Raw genomic sequence first — 26,878 nt, forward strand, 5'->3', positions numbered from 1 at the left:
CAATAAAAACTCGGAAAATTAATGACTAGTTTAAAAAATGTTTATTGCATCTTAAAAATGTTGAAAAGAAAATTTAATTACTAAATATATTTTGTATTATACATTTATTTTAGGTACATTATTATACTCATTTAATCATTTTAGTGATATAATTGTAAATCACATATTATGTAGATATGATTATGGCCAATACTCGCACATCTTGTTATTCTATCTAGACATATTAAAATATTACCAAGTAAAACTCATTGAATTATTTGTGCTGTTTGTTTCAGACAGGTTTCAGACCTTGTGCTATGCGTGTCGTTATAAATGTTACCAATAATGCTTTAAGGTCACGGACAATTATTGTGAATATAACACAATTGAGCTAGCTTATTCACCAATTTTTGGCGTAGATTCAAATGTTGTCTTATTAATAAACATTTTTGCTGTCCTAAGTCATGTCCGAACAGTTCTTCAGACATAATTTAATTGCTACTTTAAGCAGTTCACTTTTGCGTATGATATTGACTGCTACTAACAGCTGATTCATGGACATATTCACGTATTTATTCGCATTTATTTATTTCGTTGTATTTATTTAAATTTTTGATAGTTACTATTATTTTATATATTTTTTTACATTTTCTTTAATTATTTTTTATATATATCATGTTTTTTTTTTATTTCTTGTTTATGTTATCCAACTGTGCAGTCAGTTTGACTAAGCTCGGCACGCAATTAATTTTACATTGATAAATATTTTATTTTTATTAATAAATACATACATACATATGCTTGTATATTGGTGTATACAATGTTTTGCGCTTAAATCACTAAATGTAAAAATAGTATATTTGCTTTTTTACAACATTACAATATTTAATAAAGATGATACAATAATAAAACAAAGCGAAAGAACTCATAGTTCTCTCAACCCGCCCAACTAACTACATAAATCTGTCAAACTCGTCTGTATTCCAACAACTTCAGCCAGAGAACATAAAACAATTGTTTTTAAAGTTAAAATTTTTTGTGTTCTCTGCTTCAACACTAATTTTTAAATTACTGCCTTTGCTGCACCAAAAATTAGTCGACTTTTAGGCGTACAAAAAAGTAGTATCAGGCATAAATACAATATATTATTAGAGTTTTTCTGATTTACAAGCATTTTTGTTTTACTAATTGTTGTTGTTGCTATTGGATTTACAATTTCTACGCCATCTATCACTTGTTCTCCAACGTCATTGCGACACCGCCTATAGCAATGTGCATTGTTTCGGTTTAGCACTCGGTTTCTTCTCCACGGCTCTCACTGCCTCCTCGAAGACTTGATTCAGATTGACCTTCTTTTTGGCCGAACATTCCACCAACGTATGCGCATGAATTTCCTTGCGCAAGCGACGTCCCTCGCTTGTCGTCACGAATTTCTCCGAATTGGGTACTCGCAAATCCAACTTGGTGCCGATCAGCACAACGGGCACATTATTGGAGAAATGCCGTATCTCCGGCCACCACTTGCTCTTGATATTCTCAAAAGATGTTCGACTGCTTATCGAATAGCAAAGCAGGAAGCAACTCGTCTACGCGGAAAAAGAAAAAAAAAACAACAAATATAACATAATGAATGAATGAATTTATCTTCTATGAATTTTTTTATTGATATTAAATTGTTTTTGCTGTTTGTATGCTTACATTCGGATAACTGAGCGGACGTAGGCGCTCGTAGTCCTCTTGCCCGGCTGTATCCCAGAGTGTCAGGCTGTATTCATTGCCATCGACCGTGATGTTGCAGGCATGGTTATCGAACACTGTGGGTATGTATTCTTCGGGGAATTCGTTCTGTGTGTATGTGATGAGTAGGCAGGTCTTGCCCACCATACCGTCGCCGACTATTGTGATTTTAAGGGGACGTAAACTTCTCGCCATTATGTTGTTGTTGTTGTTGCTGTGAATGCTGCAGTTGGTACTTTGTTTTCACTTGTCGGATTTGTTGTTGTTTTCTAGTATTGTCGGAAGATAATGTATTGCACCGGTTGGCGCTGTAAAAGAAGGAAAAGTGAAAATATAGTAAAGTGTGTGCATTTATCTTATGGGAAAGATATGTATGTATGTTTGTATGATTGTAGTTGTGCGCGTTTGATTGCATCTGTTTGCATATGCAAGTTGGTTAGCGTACGAATAAGTGATATATTTTAGTGAATGAATTACCCAGCAGGCATTTCGGTTTCCACTCATTCATTAAAATCACGGAGTATTTTAAGTTTGCCACGAATTTTGTAACATCAGGCAAGAAACGTCGGAGACCCTATGAAGTAGATATATGTAGCTATAAATGTGCCGCGTGACAAGCTGAGTCGATTTAGCTTTAGAGTTATCGATCTGAAATTTCGCGCACATGCTTTTTACCCAAAGATGCTGCTCATTTGTTAGAACTACCGATATCGGATCACTATAGCATATAGCTGCCATACAAACTGAACGCTCAAAATCAAGTCCTTATATGGGAAACTTTTTTATTTGACTAGATATCATCATGAAATTCACCATAGATTATTATCTAAGTCAACGTTACAATCCACGAATAAATTGTTCAAATCGGTTCACTGTAGCATATAGCTGCCATACAAACTGACTAGTAAAAATTAAATTTTTATGTGGAATCTTTTCTATTTGCAGGGCATTATAGTTTCGATTTAACCGAACTCTACGAATTTTCTTGTTTTAATTTAAAATTATTGAATTGTTGTTGTTTTTGCCATATTTTTAATTTCTGAACTTTATCAAAGTAACCAAAATTTTCACGGGATGGTTCAATACTTTCCCCAACAGTATTTACCGCCAAATTTACTTGTTCGTTTGCTTTATTGTATTGCTTTTGTAAGTGCATTCCTTATGTTTCTTATATGTTTTTTCGACATACTACTGGCTATTGCCACTTCTTTCAAATGTTCAGACACACACATACCACATGACACCCCAATGCCGCTGCCTCCACAGCTGCGCCGCCTCAAGTGAGTGTGTGTGCGCCATACCGCCAACTTCAATTGGAGCTACAACAACAAGAATAAGCAACACCGGCAGTGCGCTGCCATCGACACCGGAAATGTTAAGCTAAATTGTAAACAAAATTATCGTAATTTGGATGTGAGCGCAGCAAGAAATGGAAAAGGAAGAGAACATTTTTGCGAAATCAAACATTACATTATTCGTATACTTGCTCGTGTACGCATTTATTATTTCTACAACATTTAAATGGAATACTTGTCACCGTTGACTGACCGCTTTTCGAACACTTTATTACAGCCTTTTAGGATTTCCAAAACGAGCGGGTTATTCTCATGTAAATTGGAGAAAATGATATTTTTGCGCCACATTTATGGCTTTTAGATGAGTGAGTTACACATTCAACTCGTGAAACATGCTCATCATTCTCGAAGTTTGCGCAGAAATTGAGGTTAAGTATGTACATATGTATATAAAGTGTGCTCAGGCCTCTAAACTTAAAAAACGTTAAAGTAATGCGTCTAATCTTTACATAACATACAATACTATATTTCATAACAGCAACAATGCGATAAAGCCATATCTTACTCTTTTTATAACCAATACTTCATAAAAGTCTACCCATGATAAGTTATGAATTCATTTGTAAGCAGCCTTGCAAATTTTCATATAAAAACATTTCATTTATTTAGCAATAAATACATTTTAAAGAAAATGAGTCAAAAACTCACTATATATACACACATGGCATACATATACACGTACATATGTACATACAGTTGTATGTATACACAAACAACTCATAAATATTTAGCGAGTATTGTGGTAGTAACATTATATCACCATACATCGCCACTTATCTTATCGCCATTTAACAACAACAACAACAACAATTAATAAACCATAATAAAAAATATGTACATATGTATATTGTTAGAAAAAAAATTAAATGCACGAGTGCAAACGACGACTGAAGAAGCCAAAGGTACTTCAACAGTCATTTATTTGCGCGAGAGGTTTTCTCAAATAAATAAATTCTTCAAATGGCTTTAGTTGCTAACGCAGCTGATCGAAAAAGTGCTCAGCTTGTTTATTTGTGTGAAAGATTTTTCAACTTGCGATTACCTAATCATTAGATGAAATGCTATTCCAGCAAATTCTAAAATTTTGCCGAAAAACCACAAGAATTTGGCTTCTGATTAAAAGCTATACCAAGAAGTGTGTTCAATCAAGCAAGAATTTTGCTTATTAAAAAAATTATATGTGAAACAATTTTATAGCTAAGCTTAGATGACTGATTCCACAACATGGCGGTGGATCACACTTAAACTTACTTAAACGGTTATGTACTGTACTGCGTGTGTGTCTTCAATTGGATATCAGCTACCTTGAACTTATCATAAAACTTAGAAGCTTTATTTCTATATCCGCTAATTCACCTGGATATCTTATAGTATGAGTGTGCTCTACCCAATCCACAAAAAGGGAGATCCCGCGATCTGCGCCAACTACTGTGGGATAAGTCTTCTCAATATCGCATATAAGGTTCTATCGACCGTATTGTGTGAAAGATTAAAGCCGTCAGCAAACTGATTCGAGCTTATCAGTGTGGCTTTAGACCTGGCAAATCAACAACTTACCAGACATGCACCATGCGCCAAATCTTGAAAAAGACTTATGAAAAGAGAATCGACACTCACCACCTCCATAACAACCGCGCCGTTAGTTCTGCTTTCTCCAAGTTGGTCAAAGAAGCGAAGCCAGTAGGTCGGGTAGTGAACGAGGGTAACACGAAATGTCTCCTGTCATCAAACAAACAGTCTTCGTATTCGCAATTTGGCTCCCACCTCACTGTTGACAGTCATAACTTCGAAGTCGTAGATAATTTCATCTATCCTGGAACCAGTATTAACACCAACAACAACGTCAGTGTCGAAATATAACACAGAATAACTCTTGCTAACAGCTGCTACATCGGACTGAGTAGGCAATTGAGAAGTAAAGTCCTCTCTCGACGAACAAAGTCTAAGCTCCATAATAACTTATCATCTACTATTTGATGTAGGGACATGGATCTGATGAATCGACGTTATACGTTTTCGAGAGAAAGGTTCTATGTCTTGGCAACGGGGAATATCGCTTTCGATGGAACGATGGGCTGTACGAGTTATACGGCGGCATTGACTCCGTTCAGCAAATTAAGAGGCAGCGGCTACGCAGGCTAGGTCATGTCGTCCGAATGGATGGAAACACTCCAGCTCTGAAAGTATTTGACGCAGTACTCGCCGGGGGAAGCAATACTAAAAAATTAAACATCATATTTTGATGTCTTAATAGCGCTTTTGGGAAACTACAACAGACACTAATGATAATTTCAACAGTTTCTCAGGATAATTAGTCGCAAAATTGGTAGAAATTAGAGATATTATTCCGATCTAAAGAAAATTTAAATAATCCAAGTTTACCTCCAAGCTGATTGTATCTAATTATCATTTGATTAACAGTTCGAAGAGTTTACTTCAAAGATGTTTGAACTACTTTGTGGCGTATGATCCTATAAAGGTCTACCCTAACTGTTCTCCCAAAAAAACTTCTTAGACTCGTTTGATATTGTTAAAGCCAGCTAAAGTAGGAAGTCAAATTCCTCAATCAAACTGACTTCTCTTCGCTGTCATACACACAGCTTTGTTTGTAAATCCACTTTTGGAAGTGATCATAACTACCAAATAGAACATATATAAACAATTTATTCTGATATTTCTTGTCCGCATATTTCAAAAATTCAATCACTTTGCGCTCAAAACGTTCTAAATATTATCTGCAGCAGTTAATCTATACTCACAAAAGTCAACATCTGCGTGTACTCGTATACACTTGTCTGCAGCTAGCGCCACAATGGTCCACACTTAACCCGTAGCACCCTAGAACCCAAACAATTAAGGTTAATTGAAGCCACTTCATCTTGAAAATCGTTCAAATAGTTTCATTTCGTATCAATTATTCGAGTATCGTAGAAAGGTGGCGGAAAGAGGGAAGAGAGGATATGAGCTTCTAAGCAAAAAGGCAGCTGCAAAATTTCGTGCCGAAAGGCAAGCAAAGTATTTGAAATTTTATCGAAAACTGAAAAATAGTACATTAATAATTATGAATAGAACATACTTAAATAATTATTGAACTTTATGTATTTTATTGGTTTGCTGAAGTATTTTCTTTTGTAGATGATAAAATTATGTTCTCAATTGTTAGTTTAATTAGAAAAAAGATATTTGGAAATGAACCTGTTATTCTAATTGATCACATTTAAAACAAAAAATTTTAATTTTTAGCTATGCTTCGAGATATGTATGTTATGCCATTTTGATTGCAAGAATTGCCACAAACTAATATGGACTCAGTGTTATATCCAACCATTTTAAGAGTTCGAAGATAAGCAAAAAGGATAAATAGGCTGTTCTATTCAACGTAATCTAGACAGTTCACTGATTTTATTGCAGTTGAATCGTTGAAACTGGTTCCACTCGCATGCGAAATTAAGCAATAAATAAAAAAAGTCCGGGTCTACAATAGTAAAACATTTTTTTGGCAAAACTATTATTATTATTTTTATTCAACATAGTTCCATTCAAGGGTCATACCCTGGTTATAGACCCTCTAACTTTTCTATACAATTTTTATAGTGCGATAAACGACTTGTTTCAAAATAGGCCGCAGTTTCGGCGATCACCTCTTCATTCCAAGAAAATTTCTTCGCAGCGAGCATTATTTTCAGATTTGAGAACAGGAAATAGTAGCTGTGGGCCAGAACTGCAGAAGACGGTAGATGCGGAAACAATTTGAAGACCAATTCATGGATTTTTGCCACCGTTTTCACTGAGTTGGGACACGGTGCATTGTGTTAGTGATACAGCATTTTCTTTTTCTTCAAATGCGGACGTTTTTCGGCAATCCTTTAAGCCGTCCAATAACGCTATTTATAGTCGTCGTTGATGGTGCTCCCAGATAGTCAATAAAAATAACCTCATGCGTATACCAAAATATAGACGCCATAATCTTGTCAGCCAATTGTTGCGTTTTTCCACGCTTTGGAGCGGGTTAATCGAGTGCAACCTACGCGATTGGACTTCGGAGCGATATGATAGAGACATGTTTCATTCATTGTCACATATCAACGCAAAAACTCGAGTTTATTACGCTTGAACATCTCCAAATACTGCTCTGAATCATCAATTCGTCGTTATTTTGGATTAAAAGTGAGCCTTAGAGCCAAAGAGCTTTCTCATACCCAACTATTCGTTAATGATATAATATACATTGTCAGTTGATATCCTTAGAGTGTCTGACATCTCGAACAACTTCACTTTACGGTCATCCAAAATTTTTTTCGAGGCTTTTTGATGTTTTCATCGTTAACAACATCTTTTGAGCGTCCACTGCGTTCATCGTCTTCGGTGCTCCTTTCACCACATCTAAACTTAGCATAACAATCCTTTACTCAAAAAAATGATTTAATTCACAAACTAATGATCCGACAGCTGTCAAATTTATACTCTTGCCTTTTGAGGGTTCGGGTCAACTAAAAATCTTATGGATACTAGTAGCGCCATCTATATGTCAAGCCGAAGCTTTTCAATTGTCCTGTTAACTACACGTCCCAATAAATCTTAAAGAAACTTTCCCTCGAACGTCTATAACGTGCGACGATCGCCAAACATTGTACTACGCCTCAATAGCTGGGTTAGATTACAGTTTCCAAAGAATTTTATTATGATAGCGTTTTTTTGAAAAGTTAATTAGTTTCCTTTTCCGTACTATTGCTTAATTTTTAAAAGAAGAAAACGTTGGTGGAAATATTCGATCTTTTTATGTCGTTGGCGGTTAGAAAACAAAATGTTTAAACTTTTTTCTCGAATTTTAAATAGTAAGCCTTTTCATAATATTCAGTACTGAGTCTACATTAACAACTCATCAGCCAATGTCGCTTTTTGCGCCCACAATCACATCGACATTTACAGTTTTAACCTTTCGTACCAGAGAATACGAAAACCGTTCTGTTGCCGCATCCCGCCTCATCACATCAGCCCCCCTAGCTGATGCCTCACATAATTTTGTGACTCATACCATTCCCAGTTCGTTGTTGATGACGCAGATTTTGGTATTGAAATGGTTAGCAATGTATGTGTATATAAACTCGTGAAACCCGTTATTAAACGTGAAATTGTTAGTTAACAATTAAAGAAGAAATCAAAATAAAATGCAAACGATAAATTGCGGCAAAAAACCACTTGCGGTCAAAGACACAAAGGCACACTTTTCATTAGAACTAATTACGAAATTACACGATTTATTCATATGGGTGTAGGTATACATACATATATGTGATATATGTTTTCATTGTGTCTCATAATTTATCATACTCATTTTATGTGGAAAGTCTGTGATTTATCGCATTTGATTTTATTCATAACTCCTTGCTTTATCAAACAAAAATTGATGATACAATTTCCCTGGCTTAAGCGAACGACAAGAATACTTGTGAAAGCTTCTCTCCTTCTCTCTCTCTCTCTCTATCTCACTCTCTCTTTCTCTCTTGTTCTCGGCAAGTCGCACTCACCGCTGTCTTGCTTAGCGGTGGTCGATGATTGTAAACGCCTCTTCGCCCCTCTTTCCTCACACTCAGTTGACTCACTGCCTTAAAAGTGCTGGCATTGTGGGCCATTTGTTGAGCCACACGCGTCACACGCTGGCTGGTGGCAACCGAAATGTAGAAAACGATGAGTAAATAAATTTTGAAACCGTTTTGGTTGGCGTGAATTTAATTTATTCATGCTTCTAAGAATTTTTATGATTTTTAGTGGAAGTATGTAGATATTTTGAAGTGCAGTGGCCGGTCGAGCCGCTTTTCTTTTCGTAGTCTTTCTCTTTTGTTGGCTTTGTTTTAAAACTTGTCACAGCTGTTTTTGTTAGCCGTTCAAATCTGGTCGACTTGCTCACGTTGTGTCTGTTAAACTGATCAACCGGTTGTGTATATGTACGAGTACCTTACTACTGCGTGTATAAATGACTATTAGCTTGGTAGGTGGGTCACTCGTGTCGCTGTGTTGTTTGCAACGGCTTTCAATGTTGCAACAGGTTCTTTTCTAGATTATGGGTTTTATAGATTATGGTGTTTATGGGTTTAATTAAAATTATTTACATTTTGTTATTAAAAAAACCTGATGAGCCAACGATTCTGACGGAAATGATTAGCAGGGTTCACGGAAAAATAAAGAGGCCTTGTTTGCTGCTTCGTCCCAGACCTCATTTCTTGTAACACAGTATACGATCTTACTTCATCCTTCGGTAATTTGTGATCTGAAAGGCTCCTAATACATAGATGCTTCCCTGTTACGAGAGACGGCTGCATAGGAAAAGTCACCCCGCATTGAAAAAAAACTATAAATTTTTATTCTATCGATACCTATAGGGTTAGGTAATCATAATACACGGATTAGTATATGTAGGGCACACTTAACCACAGAGGCAAGCCGTCCAGAATATCTTTTTGTTGTATTTTCTCTGTTGATCCCTTCGAAGTGGAACTCTCCTGAGTACTATGAAAATTATGACATTTTTGCTCAAAGATTGTCAAAATTAAACCTTTTTTACGTCGAGATCTTAAATTGAAAGCGTACAAAACACAGCTTGTGCAAGAACTGAAGCCGCCCGACCTTCCCAAACGACGTCGCTTCGCTCTGTGGTCTCTTGAAAAGTTTCAAGAAGATCCGAGCAAAATTTTATTCAGCGATGAGGCCCATTTCTGGTTCAATGGGTATGTAAAGAAACAAAATTGCCACATTTGGGACGAAAAGCAATCTGAAGAGATTCAAGAGCAGGCATTTCATTCATATGGGGCGGTTTGTGAGCCGGTGAAATCATCGATCCATATTCAAAACAAAAAATTTTTTTTCGTTTGATAGACAGTCCCGCTTCGTTTCATATATTCTGTATAAAATACTTCCAGTAAATAATCTAAAATCATAATTAAATCCATTACTTCTAATTATGACAAATAAATGCCAATTAAATGGCGAAATTACACTCAAATTACTGTAATGTATAATTAGTATCAAAGAAGCTGATACCGTAATTCTAATAAATTTCGATGCAGTTGGGCACAGACCTGCAAAAGTAAAGTTTCAGCACGCGCTAACACATCAAACTCAACTCGACTCGGCATGGTTAAGTCTTGGCAAAAAACGATTTTAATAATATGGTTTGCATTACTTTGTTCGAAATCGGTGGAGACAGCGGTATCTGCAGAGATTCCACAACAGTTACAATTCTATAAGGATTTCCTTGTACAAACTTATGCCGAAGAGAAGTTTGAAAGCTGTATGATTTACGGAGAGGTACGAAAGAGTGAAACCCTTAACTTATTGCTGCGTGTTGTCGTCGAAAATTTCAAGAAACCGATTATTATTCAAAACGCAAATACGTCTTACGAAATTGGAAATTTATTTAGCAGTGAAATACTCATCATCGCACGGTTAGAACATCTTGAAGGGGAACTGAGGATGCTTGCCAAGGCGCTCAATCATATACGACAAAAACGTATAATAATCATCGCGGCTAAATCTGACCTTAAGTCGAAACGCGATCAGTACCTAACGCAGCTTTTCCAATTGTGTGAAGCAGAAAAAATGCTTAACGTGGTTGTAATCCCTGTGGATTTTCCACAGACCAATGTTTTTTACAGCTATACAATTTTTCCGAAATTTCATTTAGAAGAGAAAACGCTCGGTTCCGGTGGTGTAGAGGTTTTTCCGCGTCGCTTGAAAAATCTACATGGTTATGGCATACGCTCAATGCCCGATCAGATCCTACCGCACTCATTTGCTTACGAGCTGGATGGACGTGTACAAGTGGGAGGTTATATAGTGAAAATTGTGCAAACATTCGCAACAAGCATAAATGCAACACTGTTCTATCCGTTACCAATAAAGTTAAAAAATTACGATCCAGTGGGTGTGCACAGAATGTCACACGATAATGTTATCGATATACCCATTTCTAACAAGTATTTGTTGGGAATGCGAGATTTAAATGAGGGGTCGAGCCCTTTTGAAATTAGCGATGTTTGTCTCATGACACCAATAAGATGGTGTCGCACAATACAAAGTTTTTACGAAGTATACACGGATGAAACACACTTTCAAATGATTATAGTCTTCACTATTATGATATTGACCTTGTGCTATTGCTGTCGATGGTTGCAATACAAGCTAGATGGCAGACCTTACCATGCAACCGTACTGTCGGCATTCACTGATCCAAATTATCTTGCTTGTCGTTTTGAGTTGAGCAAACCTGCTAGATTACCACGTTTGGTTACTTTGCGAATTTTAGTTTGTTGCTCCATGTTATGGACTTTATGTATCTACACCCATTATTCAGCAAATCTAAATACATTTGTGATTAAGCCAGGTAAGGTGCAGAATCCCAAGAATTGGGATGACCTCAATAGACATGATTTCAAAATATTGATCAGTGCGAACCTTTACAAATATGTGTTACATCTTTGTGGCGACTTTTGCGAAAATACTGAGCAATCCTGGGTGTTTGCGGATACATTGGATGAATTTCACCATGCATTCTATAATTTGAATAACAGCTATGCGTATCCTGTCGATCAACTTTTCTGGCACTTTGTCAAACTGAAAATGCGATTGTTAAAGCAACCCGTTTTTCGTTTATCGAATATGTGTTTGAGAAAACGTCTCTTACGTGCTATACATTTGCCTGAAAACTCAATTTTTAAAGAACATTTAAGTCTATTCATGACCAGAAGTGCTGACCATGGCCTATACAAGGCTTGGCTTGATTCAACGCATTTCGAAATGGAAAAGTTTAAGATCTATAGCACGATTAACACAACTGAACAGTTGGAACGACCGCTGGACTTGGCCTACTTTTCATTATTGTGGAAAATGCTTGGAGGTGCTTGGACCTTGAGTACATTGATATTTGTATGTGAAGTGATAATTGGATGTTGGCAGAGAAGAGTTAAAAGAAATAATGTTTCAAAATGATATCGAATAAATGGTTAAATATGTTTCGTAAAAGTGGTTTATTTTCTAAAACAGTTTGCAGTTTTGCTCCAATTTTCGGTAAGGCATAATGCTATATCGTTTTTAGAAAATTCTTGCAATAAATAAAATATAAAACTTGCTACAGAGGCTTGTTCGATAGCTCAGCGCCGGTTATGGTCCAAAAGACTACTAGAATAACGGAAATCATTATGTGTAGTATACGAGAGGTGGGGTAGTTCGTGGACCAATTTCACACATTTTCGGCATGGAACTTTGATATAGTTAATTTAATTTTGTCCGATATATGTATAAGGCATCAAGCTAACTGGGGAATGACACGCGTGATATTTTCCTCCAAGACCTGAAACGAAGCGGGATTATGCGCATAGACTCTAGACTCTACATATTCACACAGAAAACAGTCTAACGGTGTGTTATCACACAATCTTGGTGGACAATCGACCGGCCCAAAACGTGAAATTATCTGCTCACCGAATTATTCTCTCAATAAATGCATTGAATAATGCAATATCTAGAAAGTGCCGCAGTCTTTTTGAAACCAAATGTCGCCGAGATGAGGAGCTTCGATTTAGTCATTAAATAGTCGGTTATCATGGCGCGAGAGAAATATGGACCGGCGAAACCACACCAAACCGTTCTTTTTTCTGGATGATATAACAGTTCTTGAATCTCTTCAGGTTGCTTTTCATTCCAAGTGCGGTAATTTTGCTTGATTATATACCCCTGAACCTGAAGTGCGGCTGCTACATTTTCTTCACTGCGTGCTGAGCGTGGTTTATTGGGTCGAATATTATCCAATAATGAATTTGGGATCTCAAACCGGGTGATGGTGACGCGTATAGTACTGTCCGATTATGTTGACCATAAGTTGGGCAAAGCGCGCGAAACAGATTCTTTAACGTGAATTTTAGTAAGTTTTCTCGAACCGAATAAAAATAATATGAGAGCATGTTACGACTCATGCGTGATTTATCAAAAAAAAAAGCTATTGAAGATACTACCTCTACTTGGATCATCCGTTATACTAAGGTATAGGAAGTCTAGTGTGCTAGTATTGACCCGATTTTATCCATTTTTGGAGTCATTATATATTATTAATAGAAAACTTTAAGTTCAGTTAAGGTATCTCAAAGGTTGACCGATATCTGTGGTATAAAGTCAACCGACTATTGAAAAATCCTCATATTAGGCATATGGTAGCTATGAAATGTATTCACCAGATTTTATACAATTTTGGCAATTAGGACATACTATTACCAAAGGAAGATGGGTACCTTAAAGGCAATATGTGTGATAAGTTTACATCTATCTCGATTAGTTTTAGGTCTTACCTACAACCGTTAGGTGAACAAAACTATTAAACTCTTTGCAACATGTTGCGAGAGTATAAACATATATCAGGCAATAAAATGACAGAACACAAAACGAAAACAGAAATCGGTCTCAATCGTACTCATCAATGGCAAGCAGAAAGATTAATATTAATGGCATGCAGTGAACGATATTACAATAATATCTATGCGGTATATGACAAATGTTAAATGTATAAATATAAGCGACTTTCAAATACATATGTATGTGTGTATATGTATATGGCCTAGAAAAAATTACTTTCCAAGGGAAAGAACGTTAACGCGATGTAAAAGAGTATATACCTACGAGTGCATATGTATATTTGTGTATATATAAAGTGGTAGTAATAATATTTAATCTTTTTACAGTATTAGTTATAAGTGAGTATACAATTAAGTCATTGACCATTCGAAATTATTGTGAAAACTGCAATAAAGTCATGATGACTAGAAAAATAAAAGAAATGTGAACTTAGCAAATGAATTGAATCAATTATGGTAAAATTGTTTTAAAATCGAGAGATACGTTGTTTTCTTCCTAAGAAGCTGCTCATTTGTGTCATCCGTTGATATCGGATCTCTATATATGTATATAGCTGACATAAAAATGGAACAATCGGAATCAAGTGCTTATATCGAAATATTTTTACCTCTTCACGAAATTTGGTATTGATCATTACGTAAGGCAACTGTGCAATCTTCGAATAAATTTTTGAGCTCGGACCATTATAACATAATATGTATGTAGTTGCCACATAAACTGAACGATCAAACGAAATTTTAAGTATATTCCCCGGCGCAATGATATTTCAAAAAATGTATTTCGCTAAGTTGATAGGACGATCCTTACTTAATATTCCAAAAATGAGCGCGATCTGTCAAGCGGTTTGTTTACAACAGTTGCGAATGTTGGAAAAGGCTTATGGTGATTCAGTTTTTTAAAAAACATAAGCCGACGAGTAGTACAAAGCCTTCAAAGACGGTCGAGAGATGAAAATTTAAAAAAATTGAAGAATATGGTGCTTGAAAATCGTCAGGAAAGTATTAGAGAGATGGCAACAGACCCGCGAGTCCGGTGCATATTTTAGGTATGAATCGCGTACTTGCTTAACTCGTCCTGATAAAGCTGATTTTTTTTTTTCAAAAATAATACCGTAAACAGTCTTTGAGGCGTTTGCGTGAGTACATCTGTCGAAAACCGCCAAAAATGTCGAAGAACAATTCATAGATTTTACACGATGATAACACATCATCGATTTGAGCCACGATTATGACCGAATTTAAAGCCAAAAAACGCAATGAATACGATTTAAGAACCACCGTATTCACTCCGTTTGATTTTTTCTTGTTCCCCAAATCGAAATTGCTTCTCCATGGAAGCCTTATGAAAAGTGCTTTGAGGACTGGAAAAATGATTGGCATAAGTGTATTATTATTAAGGCGGGGGTTTCTTTGAAGGCGTCAAATCAAATATTGATAAATATATTGCTTTTTATTTACAATTTCCGGGTACTTTTTTGTCACAATGTACATATGTACTTTCAAAATAGGGTTTTTACAAACATAACAACTCATTATTCGTAGTCATTACGGCAAAGTAAACACAGTATTGGTTTAGTACAGAACGCACAAAGAAAAAAATTTTCCCGCCAATTTGATAACACGAAGGCCAGCAAGTCAGCGCCACCAAGAAGAGCAGCAAACAGCATCCTTTCATACTCGTTCCTAATATCTAAGTTTGTATGTATGTATGTATACACAGGACAGCATGCAACAAGTGCAAGCAACATAGATACGTGTATGTTTAGGTCAGACGAAGCGACGCATAACCACAAAGCCAGAAAATGGAAACCGAAAACGGAGGCAGTCTGCTAGCTGCCTATTAATAATAACAAAAAGGCACTTATTATACATATCCATCAACAGAGTAAACAATACTGATTACTAGCTGTCGGTGGCGGAACCACTGACGTCTAATGAGCTGTGATTAAAAAGCGATTAAGCCGCGAGCGCCATCAACAAAGAAGTTGATGGTTAGGATTTTTGTTGTTGGGCGTAATTTTTCCGACAAGAAGCTGTCACCAATTACTGAGCGTCTACTTTGAGTACCGACAGTTCCAATGTGTAGTATCATAATATATAGTATAATATTTTAATAATAATAAGCATGACAAAGTTGGGCTGAGTATTGAATTTCATTTTCTATATATGTATATTTTTTTTTTTTGGAATTGAGTAGTAACTGATTGCAAATATCTTATGTTTTCATGAAAAAAAAATTCCAAGGAAAATATTTCAAACACACATTATGCGCTGTTAATATTGAATGGTTTATGTTGCAAATAGAAATGTGATAAGTCAGCCAAGAATGGCGTGATATTTATACTGAGAATGGGTTTACCCAAGCAAAAGGGAATATGAAATGATATGTGAGTTAAAAAGCGACTCACTTAAATGTGTTATATGTATGCGTATGTATTTTATTTTCTAAAACACTATCATGACCGCTCAATGATAATTGAATATTTTTGGCAGGAATTGATTGATATGGACTTCAAAAATATGTGGTTCCAACAGGACGGCGCCACAAGTCGCACAGCGAATGCCACAATCGATTTATTGAAAACCAAGTTTGGTGAACGTGTAAGCTCACAAAATGGTCCAGTCAATTGGCCGTCTCGGTCGTGCGATTTGACGGCGTTAGACTATTTCTATGCCAACAAGCCAGCGACGATTACTGAACTTCGTACGAATATCGAACGTTAAATTACAGCAGTATCGGCCGATTTAAGTTTGACAATCATCGAAAATTGCTTTCAGTGTCTGGACTTCTGCAAGCGTGCCCGTGGTGGCCATGCAAACGAAACGCCATGTCTAACTATCTTTATTCTCTCACTCTCTCATTAGCATAAACCTCAGTCAATTGACTGATATTGGGATCTCTTTAAAGCAGCCATTTGGTAGATCGTACATATACATACATATATATTATACATACATATGTATACATACATAGATACACACATATATGTACATTCAATTATTTTCATAATCAACAATAACAGTTGAATGCACTCTACATAAATGTCAACTACTTGTTATGCCAAAGCAACTCTGTCGTTCATTTTTATAGAAATGTCAAAGACATCGACGTCAGTTGCCGACAATGCGATTATATTGTAATAAGTGTTGCAATTGTGCTGAATGTGTATAATAAATAATACATACAAGTCAGCACTGAAAATAATAGTAATGCGATAGTGCATACAACCTTCGATACAGAAAACCGTTATATTGTACATATGTAGTGCCATGACTTATCTGTTGCACACCAAACAGCCGCAACGCCACAAGTGTGGGTCATGAAAAGCGGCCTGAGTGCCGGTTCCAGACCACTTGTCATTTGTAAACATTCATTGTCGTCAGAGGAGTAGGCGTTCAACGCGCACTTTCGTGGCAAATCAGAAGGAAGAGAAAGTAAAAATCCACCATAAGTTGTATGTACGATTATATGTGTATACTTGTATGTATATGTATTGCAGATAACGAACAAGAGTCGCGGAATTTCACACATAATCTACATACTTACATATGTAAATATGCATAAAAAAGGAAAACCTAAAAGAACTGGTGAATACAATGGTGAAAAAAATGTATTTAAATATAAGAAATATAATAAATATGGGTGGTACCTCATTTTAGTTGCCAAAATAATTAATTTTGAGCAAATTTTGAAAAAAAGAGAGCGTTCAAGAGAGATATATAGAGCAAAGCCTTTTTTTCCTGAAAAGAGTGGGAAAGGGCGAGGTGCACAAGGGTACAGTGTTAAGCATCTAGACGGTCCAAATTAGATAACCCAGTGGGAGGTGGTGTCTTTTCAACAAAACTGGACCCCAAAATCACCTTCCATTTACCAGCAGTTCAACAAACCTATTATAGATATGTCTGAGTCTCAGTAAGTCAATCATTGACCTGCTTAACAAGCAGGTAAACATGACATGATAAGAATATAGGCCACACCTGTCGACTATTAAAATTCAAATAATAATGATATAAGAACTCTAGTAGAAGGCCATGCCATGAGACTAGGAACGCCATACAATGACTATTATAGAAGCCGAGGAGACTATAAAACATCTTATATGCGAATGCAAGGCTTTATTCAGAAAATTAATCACAACTATCGGTCAAGGGTTTCTTGGCGACGGTTCGGTGGTTGGACAGATAGATAATGTTGATAAATATAGTCAAAAAAACGGGGTGGTTTATAAAGGACACATTATGGGAAGGGGATTTTAGTACCAACTTATACGGCTATGTAAGCTGACGTTGGGCAACACCAAAAGCACCATCAAGATCGAGGCGGGCTTCTCCGAGTCGTTGGATACTAAGCGGGGTTTCTGACAAGGTGCTACTTTGGACTGACGAGGCAATTGCGGCAAGTCCTCTCTCGACAAACAAAGACCAATCACTCATCATTCTGCTATATGGTATGAATGCATGGACAGTGAAGTTAATCTGATGAGTTGTCATTAGAAGTGTTCAAGAGAAACGTTCTTTATAGTTCTTTGCCCGTTGGCAACGGCGAATATCGCATTCGATGAACATTGGCATAGCTTAGCGAATCTAGAGACAGCGGTTGCGCCGGCTAGGTCTTGTCGTTCGGATGGAAGAGTATATTCCAGCTTTGAACATTGTCGATTTAGCACCCGCTGTTGGAAACAGAGGAAGAGAAAGACCTCTACTCCGTTGGAGAGATAAAGTGGAGAAGGACCTGGCTGAAACGAAAAGAAGAAACGAAGAGAAGAAAGAAGTCTACGCCAGTAAAGAAATAGAAGGCATCACAGAGGCCCTAGGTACGTCGTTAGACATCATCCAGATTTCCAATCACACGGGTTCAACGGAAAAATTTTAATTTTTTAATTGCTGAATGGGAGTAATGTTTGCGTGAGCCGTTTTTTTATTTGCAACAAAGAAAATATCAGACCTTTGAATCCGTTTTTGGACGGAAAAAATATTTACATTAAATAATGCGCCTTTTTTTGTTTTATTGCCCACCAAATACGTATGACTGTACGTAAATGGAACATGGATCCATATTTACATAGAAGAAAATCAGCTAACAAAGATGTGTACCTGTATATATAGCATGTGGCTATGGATATGTTTTTTGCGTAATACTTAAAAAAATCTCTTGACCTACACATGAAACTACGAGTTACGTAACGCCTTTGCACACAGCCATCTTTAAAATAAAGGCAGATAGTAATATTCATATAGCTACATATGTATGTACATACACATAAATGATTTTATTTTTGCGAATAAACACCTGATTTTAACAAAGAATACACGCTCTTATATATTTTCAGTTCATATGACTGTGCTTTTCATATAAACAAACTCTTCACTGAAACCGCAAGCTCTCACTGAATTTAATGAAGCAACAATTTATAAATGAAAACGCGCTAATCAATTCTTTATCTATATACATACATATGTATATACATATATATATTATATAGTATGTAGTAGTATCCAGCATGTACATACAGAATTCTTCATGTAGTTGTGGTGAGTGCGTCAGGTGAATTACTTGTAAACAATCGTCAGATATTTGAATCGGTAATTTATAAACTACAAGTGCGAGAAGTGATGAAAAAATATGGAAAAATTTTATTTAGTTATATAACATACATGTACAGTGAAAATTCACACTATGGACGTCTCCCATAACTGGACAATTTTCATACAAAAGCAAAGTCTATAACTGGGCACGGACACTGGTTTGGTAATATTCATTGAAATTATCTTTAATAAAAGGACAAGATTTCATTAAACATTTCAGGAAAATTGTGTCAAATTATAATTCGCGCTTTTTTAAATCAATAATAATTTTTGGTGTTTTGGGACAGATTTTTCTATAATTCATTTAAATAGATCACAGCAACAGACAATTTGTTTGCCTTGCGATGGTGACATCTAGTTCGGGGTGGCTCAACGAATGAAAGTATCGGGTATCCTTTGGTAAAAATTTAAGTCTGAATTGCAGCTTCTGCTTCTAAGAATACTATTTAAGCAATTGTTTTTGTCACGCCCTCACATATTGATAGCTCCCTCTCTTAGCCGCACAAAAACACTGCAACGGTAGGAGTCCGGTTATGAGGAATTTCACTGTATACAAATAGTATAGTACATATAGGTATATGTACTTATTCAGAAGTTTAGTTTAACAAGTCATTTCAAGTGAAATGCTTTTCAATGTGTGAGTGGTTTTTTGAAATAATTCTTGAAGGTATTTCAATGGTTTTTGTTTTTAATGGAAAAGCAGTTGAAATTGTTTAGTGAGTCACGCTTGAAATATGCGCCTTATCATGGATTTTAGAAACAATGAAAATATAGTGAAATTAGAAAGAGTCTACTTACTCAGCAGCACAAATATTTTAGTGCCAAAAAATATCGAATAAAAAGCAATTTTGAACCGTTAAGTGGGATCTTATTTTGCAGTTTCTAAGAAAACATACCATAGTAATCTATGTTTTTTACACCAACAAAAAAAGAGATTTAAACGAAGAAAAAGTCGACCGACTTAAAAAAGCAGATATTTTCTACAGGGTTGTGCGCTGAGTTTGGGGCTCGCCACGTAAAAAGCGCACCCAATTAAAAGGAACAGAAAAGCCTCGGAAGAGATCCCCAACTCCTGATGACGACCATAACAAAGGAAATGAGGATAAATATTTAAGGGTATGCACCTGGAAGATCCGGGCCCTTAATTGTGAAGGTGCCGCTGTCCAGCTGGTTGATGTCCTCGTTAGAGTGAAGGCTCAGCTATAAACGCGTAAGCGTGTAAGATTTTTTTTATTACAGACAAAAAGAAAAAACTAAGCACTTGCTTATTTTTGTGTTTTCACATAAAATTTGAGGTTATGTGAAAAAAGTAAACACAAATGTTGTAGATCCTTGTATTACATAAAACTTTGTCAGGTAAGCTTTTTCCATAGGATTAACGGTTTTCTCCGCAAATTGAGATGATCCGTTTTTAAGCCTTAAAAATTCAGACACTCCTCTTCCTTAATTCTTGCCGACCCCATCGTCCGCAAATTATTTTTCGTTTGATTTTTGTTATTTCATCTTTCTTTTCCAATGGGAATTTTTCACTTATTGCCTTTTTCAAACGCTTCAGCACCTGTCTGATAGTAACAATCCGCTTTAACTTTATCAAATATCGAACAACACGTGGTTATTGCTGAGCAATAAAATAATAACTGTTTACACGCGTGTCAAATTAACTCGAAATATATTTTTAGCAAAAATTTCCAAGATAAAATTCACACAATACATATAGTATATGAACTCGTGGATCCGACCTGTGTTGCTGTGGTCTACATGTTATACTATATAAGTATGTATTATTCAATACAGCGAAAATGTTATTTACGAATAAAGGGGAAAACGTTTTTGCCGATAAAAGAATCCAAGGGATTTTACTTGAAGTTTAATTTTGGATATATTCATAGAAATAAATTTCATTGGAAAAAATAACGAATTTATGGCTGATTTCTCAATGTCTGGTTGCCAGCCTTTCTGTCCAGTTGGCTTAATAGATTGTACTTAATAAACATCAACTAGTTGTGGAAAAGGCCGATGTGCATGGTTAATGGAGATGTCCGCTTAATAGAGCGTCCATTTAATAGAGCTTTCACATGTGTTTACTAACCTATCTTCTAAGTTGGTTGTGTCTACCGGGCACAGTGTGCTAAATTTTACTAAAATCGGTTCAGTAGTTTAGGAGTCCATCGCGGACAAACAACGTGACACGTACCTTTGGGTATGTATAGCAGTTGGTTAGTTAAGTAGTTTAAGAAGTAAAAATCTGTTTGCTAGTGCGTTCTAGTAAAAATCTGAACATGAGCTTTATTCCTTCTTTTCAGAGAATAAAGCTGTCGTTTTCCGCTATTTAAAAAAAAAACAACGAGTCTCGCAAAAGTCGCGTATAAGAACTCAATTAGTTTAGTGCTCGCCAAAAATAAGTTAACATAAGCTATTTTAGCAAATGGCCAACGGATTTATCTGTATGCATAACTAATAAAATGCATTACTTGGCACGTAACGAATAATTAATATATATTTTATCGCTTTGATAATACTTTATCATTTCATTAAGTACTCAAACAACCTGTTGGCGTTCTCAAACTCAGCAGTGGAAAGAGCGTTGCGCCAAAATAACAACAACAAATAACCGAAAGTGGAAAGAAATGCTAATCACTCGCTCGTTTAATGTCCAATAGATGTACGAGTAAAACCAGTTTTATCACCAACGTGAATTATGCAAAATAAGGTGAAAAACTCGTACACATTAACGATTGTGGCGATGGCGGGGCCAACACACTCAACGCAACTAGCGCCTACACAACCACAACAATAACAACGGCAATAATATGCCACAAACAAATAGACACACCCGTCGAAGTGATCATCAGAGCAACAATAAAGGCACGAAAGGCAGACGAGAGTTTTTTTGTGAATCTGCATGTGTGTATGTGTGTGTTTATGTGTGTATGTATGCGCTTGTGTATGTTATTAACTTATTTCGTTAAATGCTTTAGCCATTGTGCTGTTTCGCTTTTGACGTCGTTACAGCCACAATTTAGTGTCGGCCAGATTGGTTGCTACTAATAAGTATAATCATGCGAACATCCATACAAACATACACACACTCACATATGTACATAGTACATATAAAAATGTATGATAAACGCAATTGCATAACTAGACAAAAAACCTTTGGAAATTCCAGAAACGACGCATTTGCGACGTGAGTTCGATACAAATGGGCAATGGAGCCTTAAAATAGTAACAAAGAGTGGCAACAACAATAACAAACACTACAACAAAACATTTAGATAAGTGAAAATGAGACAAGCTGGGATGGCTTTCTAATTTAATATTAATGTGATGCATTGCTGTTGTTGTAGTTATTGCGTTTACGTTGAACTTAATTAATATTGTTGTTATTGCCTTCGTATTGTTTTATTACTGTATAGCGTTGTTGTTAATGTTGATTATTATCTCATATGATGCGATTGTCTACTTATACGCAGATACATATATACAACCATAAATAGATATTTATATAGTATGTGCATACATACCCAGATATCCATATACATACATACATACAATAGTTATATACATATGTATATAGTTTATCATTACATTCGCTTCTATATGTTGTTATTCCTTTTATTATATTTACTTTTATGCTTTTCCTGTGACAAAATAAATTTATGTATGTGTATATGTGTTGCTATACATGTACATATGTATGTGTGTGGATATGCCGGTACCGCTTAAACGCCTACCGATTTTCCGGCGCTGGTATAATTTGATTTATCTACTGTCGGTGCTGCCGTTTTTCGATTATGAACTTGTGAAACATTTCATAAATTTTGATAAAACACCGAGCAAACACTACATACATACATACATACATATGTACATTGGATACATACAGTATGAAAGATCGATAAGTGGTCGATTAAAGATATTAGAGGGTTACAAGGGTTTCCTTTTTTCAAAAATTTATTTTTTCATATAAAAATTAAATATTTATTAGAATTTTTTGTTGTTATAAACATACACTATTAGCCAGGAAATTTTAAATTTTTGGAAAAAATTGGGGTACTCACAACGTGTCATAAAGCATCGTAAAATCATATAATCATAAATTTTTATACTAGTTTAAAAAATCTGTTGTTGGATTGCATACTAAAATAAGTTTACGCAAATACAACTCTAACCGCTATGTTTTCGGATCGTTATAACTTATAACTTTATGAGACTATGTGAAAGCCCTAAATATTTTAAACTCAGCCATTGCGACGAAAAAATCGAAAAAAAAATTTTCGTCCAATTAGACTAGACATTCTAGAGGTGCTGTAGAATTTATAAAGACTATAAAAATTCGATTTTTTGTAACCCGAAAACTCATGTAACCTCTTAAATATGGTGTGTTAGACTTCTCACGATGGAACAATGCTCAATGTTCTTGAGTAGATTTTCGTGTATGTCGAATATTGGGTGCTACTTTATGGTACTTTAGAGGGAATCAGAAATTCATTTGATGATTTGATTTCCAGATGACCCATCTTCCATTTCATTTATCAACAGATTTTTCCTACAGGGTAAATATAGAAACAGGTTATGGTAATATACATACATATATGAAATACATATGTTTTGTATGTATGTACACACATAATTATTTAGCATAGTTTCATTTTGTTGTTTGATGTTGCCACATAACGTTGTCGGCTTGTATAAAGTGATTTTAACACGTTTGTACGTTTTGTTCAATTATTGTTTTTCTTTTTTGTTTTATTGCAGAACTTTACCTATACTAGTATGTATGTATATGCGCCGGCTAAGAATCGGCACAACTTGTGCTAATAAGCTGATTGTGATAATTAAAAATAATAAAATATTTTTGATTTTTTTCTTAGTGGTGAGCGACTCTGGAAAAACAGTGAAATTTCCCAATACGGACAGTCCTCCTAACCGGATAGCTCCCTAGCTGCATAAATTTCATGAACACAACGTTTTCATTATTATTTTGATATAAAACCAAGTTTTTGAACATAAGTACGTTTCAATGACCTACAACGAACACTAACTATTTTGCTAATATTTCTTTCAAATTAACTTCGAAAATAAACGCACATGTTTTCATAAAATTGGTCAAGAAAATTGTGTACATTTTATAATTCCCACCTTTTTAAATTCCTAATAATTTTTGGTGTTTTCAAACAGTTCTTTTAATAACAATATACGAAATTAACAAATTGACTTGCACAGGCGCCGTTTAACTCGCAATGGCTCAAGGAAAACTAATGATATAATTGTCATTCATTCACTTCTGGTTGTCACTTGCTCGCATTTATTAGTCCAGTAGATAAGTATATAGCTCTGAGTTGCAGCTTCTGACTCTAAGAATATGTTTTAAACACAAGTTTTTGCCACACCGCATATGTGGACAGCTCTCTTAGCCGGACATTTCGACATACTTGTTTCGATATGTGTCCGGTTACGAGGAATTCACTCCAGTTCCATATTTAATTAAATTATTATGGAAGAGTGCTACTTGCATTAGAACAAAAATAAATTGCATAGATCGTTTTTAGAACATACATATGTATGTATGTATAAAATTTATATATTATTTATCTCCATCTCTATTTTACCTTCGAAAACTAAAAAACCGTCGTTTTAAGGTAAAAAATTAAGTTGCCGGAAATCTGAACGATTATAGTAAGTACAACGTTAGTCTCTATAATAAATGTAATGGTAAAAAATACCAAAAAAAAATATATACATATGTAGCAAAGAGGCTTAAATTTCTAATCACCGTAAGCGTTTAACAATCTATTCCTGAGAACAAAACTCTGAATTTTTAAAAAGAGAGTCTCGTCAGTAACATCAACAAATTTACTCAAAATTTCTTACATTTTCCTTGTATGGATAACAGTTTAATTTAACGAGATTTATTCACGAAATTTGGTAAGTTTCATAATCTAAGGCCACAATGCAATATTCGAAGGAAATGTTCAGATGGGATGACTATAGCATATATGTATGTATGTAGCTGCTATACAAAATTAACGATCAGAACTAGTGCCTGCGTGGACAACATTTTCATTTGTCTTCTGGAAATTTGGCACACACAGTCCAAGGCAACTCTGCAATCTTCATTCCAATTGTTCAGATTGGATATAGCAGCCATGCAAACTGATTCAAAAAAAATCTAAATAAATATATTTTTATACCTTCTTATGCTACAAAATATGCACCAATGGAGAGTGTTCCAAGTACGGTGCAGGCGAAGTTAAAGATTTTCTTGTTTTTTTTGTATGCTTATTAAAAAAATATTGATAATAAAAATGGGGAAATTTTTTTTAGAACTGACAAAATCCCCTTCAAATCTCAAATTTTGTCCTTTATATGCCATTTAGTTAATTAAGGACCGTTTTCAGTTAAGTTCTGGTTAACTTAACCAAGACCGCTTGTTTCCGTAAAGAACTTTTGTTTTAAACAGAACTTAACTAACAGATCGCTGCTAACCAGACATTGAGAAAACGGCTCTAAATATAATCTCAAATAGCGGCAATAGTGTTGTTATTTTTACCATTTTACTTATAAAGTTCTGAAAAATTTGCAAATAAATAGCTAGAACACAGTTTTGCAAATCATAAAATGAAAGTTATTTCACAGCTTTTATTTTACATTTTTCTGCTCAAGTATTTCATATTTCAAAGCCAACTTAACTTGGCTTCTTCTTTTAACGCATATCGCGCAATTTATTTGTTGCCGCTGTAAAAAGTAAACAGCTCAACCTAACCCTAAAAAATATTTGAAAGATGCACAGTTGCAATAACGACATCAAAATAATAATTTGCATGCAAATGTATAGACGAAAATGACAGCGACGGTGGCAGTGACAGTAACAGCCGCAACGACGGCGATAATGACAGCATACAAGGTCATTACGGCATTACGTCATTTGTGCGGGCGCAAAAACAATATTTTGAGAAAAAAATTAATAATAACAAACTTAAAAGTTATTTGGTTAAAATACAACAACACAAATACACTCATGTGAGCAGCATACGCAAAACTTATTAAATTTTGAAAACAAAAAAGCAACAAATATACTGTAAGTAAAATGTAAAACAACAACCAACTGTAACACGTACACAATATTCCGTCAACGTCTTGATTTGTATGGCTTTCGATAAATTTTATACGCTACTGCTTAGCTGACTGCTCGCTCACTGCCTTTGACTCTCGCTTTTGCCTCGGCGTTGGGCTTATCGCACACTTTAAACTTTAGCAATTCTTATTTGTTTTATTTATTTATGATTAAAACTCAATGCTTTTTGAATTTTGCACGTCAGCTGCTTTTGCAACAACACAAATATATGTATTTGTATATAGATATGTACATATGTATGTATGTATGTATGTATTAACAACACTTGCACTATTCGAATAAGCACCCTTCGTTTGCTCGCGTTTCGCCAATACGAATTTTTATATTTAAACTTTTAGCTTCTTATCGTACACGTCCTACTACACCCTCACGTCTTAGAAAAATCGTTGTTGTTGCGCCGTTTTATCCGCAATGCATAAATTCAGTAAAGCCCACCGAACCGATCTCCACGTACTCAGATACTCGAATGAATAGCCGCGCCGCATATTCGGCGGCAGTCAGTGTGGCGGCCTGGAGCTCCAGTCAATCGCAGTCACACCCAAGTGTGTGTTAGTTTCACACACACACACGCACTTAGCTATTGCAATGGGGAGAATCGCTTGATCACAAATTGTCGACTGGAATAGATAGTGAAGTGAGTAAAGAGTCTCTTGTGCGTGAAAGAGTTGTTGATGGCGTGTAAG

The 26,878-nt window shown here is 35.5% G+C and overlaps 2 protein-coding genes across 4 annotated transcripts; one reads left to right on the forward strand and one right to left on the reverse strand.

The window, feature by feature from the left end:
• Positions 1-18: 18 nt before the first annotated feature.
• LOC105226058 (ras-like GTP-binding protein RhoL) lies at positions 19-26,666 on the reverse strand. Of its 3 annotated transcripts, none has more exons than XM_011204805.4 (3): positions 26,179-26,666; positions 1,678-2,024; positions 19-1,565 (listed from the first exon to the last, which is right to left on the reverse strand). In XM_011204805.4, exons 2-3 carry the CDS (start codon positions 1,909-1,911, stop codon positions 1,242-1,244), a joined length of 558 nt encoding a protein of 185 aa, XP_011203107.1. In that variant the 5' UTR covers positions 1,912-2,024; positions 26,179-26,666; the 3' UTR covers positions 19-1,241. The 3 variants fall into 3 exon arrangements, with proteins under 3 accessions (XP_011203107.1, XP_049304578.1, XP_049304579.1); XM_049448621.1 differs by lacking the exon at positions 26,179-26,666 and adding an exon at positions 22,582-22,693; XM_049448622.1 differs by lacking the exon at positions 26,179-26,666 and adding an exon at positions 5,831-5,909.
• On the forward strand, positions 10,542-11,430 carry LOC125776175 (uncharacterized). Its single transcript, XM_049447077.1, has 2 exons — positions 10,542-11,354; positions 11,422-11,430. Exons 1-2 carry the CDS (start codon positions 10,542-10,544, stop codon positions 11,428-11,430), a joined length of 822 nt encoding a protein of 273 aa, XP_049303034.1.
• Positions 26,667-26,878: the final 212 nt, after the last annotated feature.

This window comes from Bactrocera dorsalis, chromosome 2 (assembly GCF_023373825.1).
Source record: "Bactrocera dorsalis isolate Fly_Bdor chromosome 2, ASM2337382v1, whole genome shotgun sequence".
Taxonomy (NCBI): Eukaryota; Metazoa; Arthropoda; class Insecta; order Diptera; family Tephritidae; genus Bactrocera; species Bactrocera dorsalis.